This window comes from Limulus polyphemus, unplaced genomic scaffold (assembly GCF_000517525.1).
Source record: "Limulus polyphemus unplaced genomic scaffold, Limulus_polyphemus-2.1.2 Scaffold155, whole genome shotgun sequence".
In the NCBI taxonomy this organism is placed as follows: Eukaryota; Metazoa; Arthropoda; class Merostomata; order Xiphosura; family Limulidae; genus Limulus; species Limulus polyphemus.
Genome location: NW_013665765.1, coordinates 4,433 through 8,093, shown reverse-complemented (window position 1 = coordinate 8,093; position 3,661 = coordinate 4,433). Strand labels below are relative to the sequence as shown.

The window sequence follows — 3,661 nt, the reverse complement described above, 5'->3', positions numbered from 1 at the left end:
ACTCACCAAAACTGCTAGGTATACTGTTAATCTTCTGGGTGCTTTATACTAAAACCAGAGTTTTCGTTTACAAATAGCTAGGCCTATTTTCTTGCATTGGTAATATTTGTGTAGTTAGTAGTATGTCTGATTAAAATCAGAGATAACAATAGCCACATTTTGTAAAAATATGTTACAAGTGATATAAACATGTTACAAGTAATATCATTTAAACAGTTTGGTATCACAGATGTCATGCTCAGGTTCTAAAATAAAGTATCATAGTAAATGGATAAAGTGAGCCAACATATGCTGGCAAATAAAAAAAAGGTACATTGCTGCAAAACACCCTACTCATAACTATTTGGTTTTGCACAAAAATATGTTTGGCTTTATTGTCTCAGGTCAAACATCAATCTACCCTCACCAAGTTCGTGTATACTGGTATCTTTTTCAGACTACTTTAAGCACTGTATTTTAATGTTGTCCATACTGAAGGAGTGGTAGAAATTAGTTATAGATGACCCAACATACTTTTCGGGGTTAAATCGATGAACATCTTTAACTCTGACAAACTTTTGTTACATGTATTTTACCAATGTTTTGTTCAGTATCTTATGTGCAATTTGGGTACCTACTATGTGTTCCTAAAAAACATATTAACATTTTATAACCCCTGCCTCATAAAATAAAAATGATTGTTAGTACTTCTGTATTTGTTATATACACTAAAGCATGTTATAATGTGGAATAATTAAAGAAGTTTGTATCTATTTGAAGAGTATATACCCTGGTAACCTGTAGATTTTGCATAATTGCTGCATTATTTCTCACAATGATTTTACCAAGACATAGCATTAAGTTATGCAAAAAGAATGGCATAAAATTGTTATTTGGTGGTCATTTTGTTTCTTGCAAACTAGTAGCACTAAAGCTCAAAAATGTGCTTAGCAACAAGTATATTTGGATTTGGCAGGTTCCAAATTATGTTAAAAAGTCATGTTATCAACTTTTACCCCAAAAATGCCACTTGATGTTTATTTTCAGTAAGACCTTATTCTGTTATTGAATTATGCTCTCAGCAAATAACTTGAAAACATGTTTTACTGTCATAATTATAAAAGTGTTTTTAAAACTTTAAGACTGTTTTAGTTTTTTTTTGTATAAAAGTCGTAACAGAACAAATAAAAGTTGTTTACAGGAAGTAGAGACTCATAAGGAGGATGCTTCATAAATAACGAGAATCATAAACATATGATAATTTTAAAATAAGAAAGGCTGAGAAAATAATAAATAGAACTTACTTGATAAATAAAGAACATAAATAATTGCATTTAATGTTTAAATTAACAAAAGTAATAAGGAATATAAAATTTGCCGGTAATTTGTGATTACCCTAACTATTATAATGTTACTTATATAGAATAAGTTTGTTTTTTACATTTTAAAGTAAATTTTGTTAATAAGTAATTATCACTATCAGTGCTGGAATTGGGAGAGGGGAGAGGTAAATTCCATTGTTGAAGTCGATATACATTTTGCTGCCATTGTTAAAAAAATCATATAAGGGAGTGAGGATGTTTTGGGAGTGAGAGCTCACTGACTGACTTAGCCTAAAAAAAAAGAAGAACCATATGTGTACAGCTACAGTTTTAGTAATTCTCTATGTGCTTAATATTATCTTCATCAACAGTTAGTCAAGTTAGTTTGAGTTTGCTCTTAATGTTTGTTTTATGTAAAGTTATTGTTAAATCCTAATTTTGATGTAATTAGTGACTAATCAATGAGATAATGAAATTCATTATATATTTGTATGTACAGGGTGCCATGGGGAAAAATACACCAAAAAACATTCTTCCATCCCCAACCTTCTATAAACATTACACAGCTCCATCTATTTTCCTTACTCTTTAAAGATTACACTAAAACCCAATAAGACCTGTAGTGAATAAACTGTACTTTTTTCAACCTATAATAATGCAGTTTCTGGAAGTCTGGAAGCCAGAATGTTTCCTTCATCCACTTTCTTTAAGTTGCCTGGTTTATAAAAATACTGATACTCAGTGCTTGAATTGTAACTACTTAACAAAGGGAACTTTGTAAATATAATAAATTTTACATTATACTGGTACTCTAATATACAGGGTGTCCCAGAAGTTTGAACCTGTAGGAAAAATAGACATTATATTCTTATAGTTAAACAAACACATTTCTAATGTCAGTTGTACATATTTCCAGAAAGAAAATACCCTGATGGCACAGTATACCAAAAACTGATATATGTATGACTGTTAATGGCATGCAATTTGTATAATAAATAAATTAAGAAAAATTGTTGTTTTTTATTTCCATGAGCATGTATTTCACTTCCAGCTTTCATTTAAACAAAATAAAACAACTGCAAAATTGGATTATTTCTGCTATTGGCCTTTGTTTCATTTTAGGTAGTTCACTATTTTTGAAAATAAATTGGTATTTTGAAAGAGTAAAATTATTCATTTATTATTTTATTTAAATTAAAAATAGCAAAATATACAAATGATGTGATGTGTATATTATATTAGTGCATATATAAGTATGTATATATATATTTGTATATTGTGGAGAAGTTCAATGTTTATTATATTTTATAAAGTAAAATTAAAACCAAGTTCGTTCTTATATAGGTTTCTTACATATTTGTTTTATCTTGTTAATTGATTAATAATAGAGTTCAAAATTACAAACAAATAATGTTTTTTTTTAATTTTACAGAAACCCTGGCTCCCCAGTGGCTTGGCAGGGTTTATAACACTAAAATTTGGGGTTTGATTCCTGCATTAGGCACAGTGCATATAGCCCATTGTGCAACTTTTTGTTTAAAACAAACACAAATTCCATGTTTGTTTTAAAATGGAAAGGCAATATATAGTTAAATGTTTTTTTACTGTATTCACCATTGTGAGCTGAAAAAAAACAACAGAAAATGAATTTAAGCTTTATGGTTTATGACATTTAATCATAATAGCATCACAATAAGACTGATATAAAATTCATTTGAGAAACCCATATCAATTATGTGAAATATTATCATCTTTGCTTAGTAAGCTTATAATCTATAGAAGCTTTTGAATCTTTATAGATGTTAGTGGCTTGAAGGAACCAGATAAGGTGCGGACCTGTCAGAAACAAGTACTAGAAGCTCTTCAAGCCTACACCCGAAGTAACTATCCTAATTTACCTAGTAAATTTGGAGAGTTACTATTACGAATCCCAGAATTGGAGCGAGCCTGCCAGTTTGGCAAAGAATCATTGGACAGCAAACAACGTGGTGGTGATGTCCCTAGCTTCCACTTGCTTATGGAACTTCTGCGTGGTGATCACTAACTTTATGGCAAAATGATTAGTGTTATTAGCTTAGCAGCTTGATGCTGGTGCTGCCATCTTTTTTTTATGAAAGAAAGTTTATTATTAGAAACTTGTCAAAATAAATTCAGTAAATTGTGTTTTGTTTTTTCTACTTTATAATTTTTTTGTGTTATTGATCTGCCAGAACCTTTTCCTAATACTTTTTAATCCAATAATTTCTTACAATTGTTTTTATGAGTGCTTTTAGCTTCTGTCTTAATCTTACAGTTTACACTAAAAATGATGGAACGATTTGCCTTTCAAAATCTGTGAATTTAGAGCTTGAAAAATATTT

The 3,661-nt window shown here is 29.6% G+C and overlaps 1 protein-coding gene across 2 annotated transcripts in view; it reads left to right on the top strand.

The window, feature by feature from the left end:
* Positions 1-3,438, top strand: part of LOC106476317 (nuclear hormone receptor FTZ-F1 beta-like) — a 26,442-nt gene extending 23,004 nt beyond the window's left edge. For both annotated transcript variants that reach the window (XM_022381250.1, XM_022381246.1), the window contains exon 9: positions 3,101-3,438. In XM_022381250.1, the coding sequence (XP_022236958.1) occupies positions 3,101-3,345 (245 nt within the window). In that variant the 3' untranslated portion in view covers positions 3,346-3,438. The remainder of the gene's footprint in view (positions 1-3,100) is intronic.
* Positions 3,439-3,661: the final 223 nt, after the last annotated feature.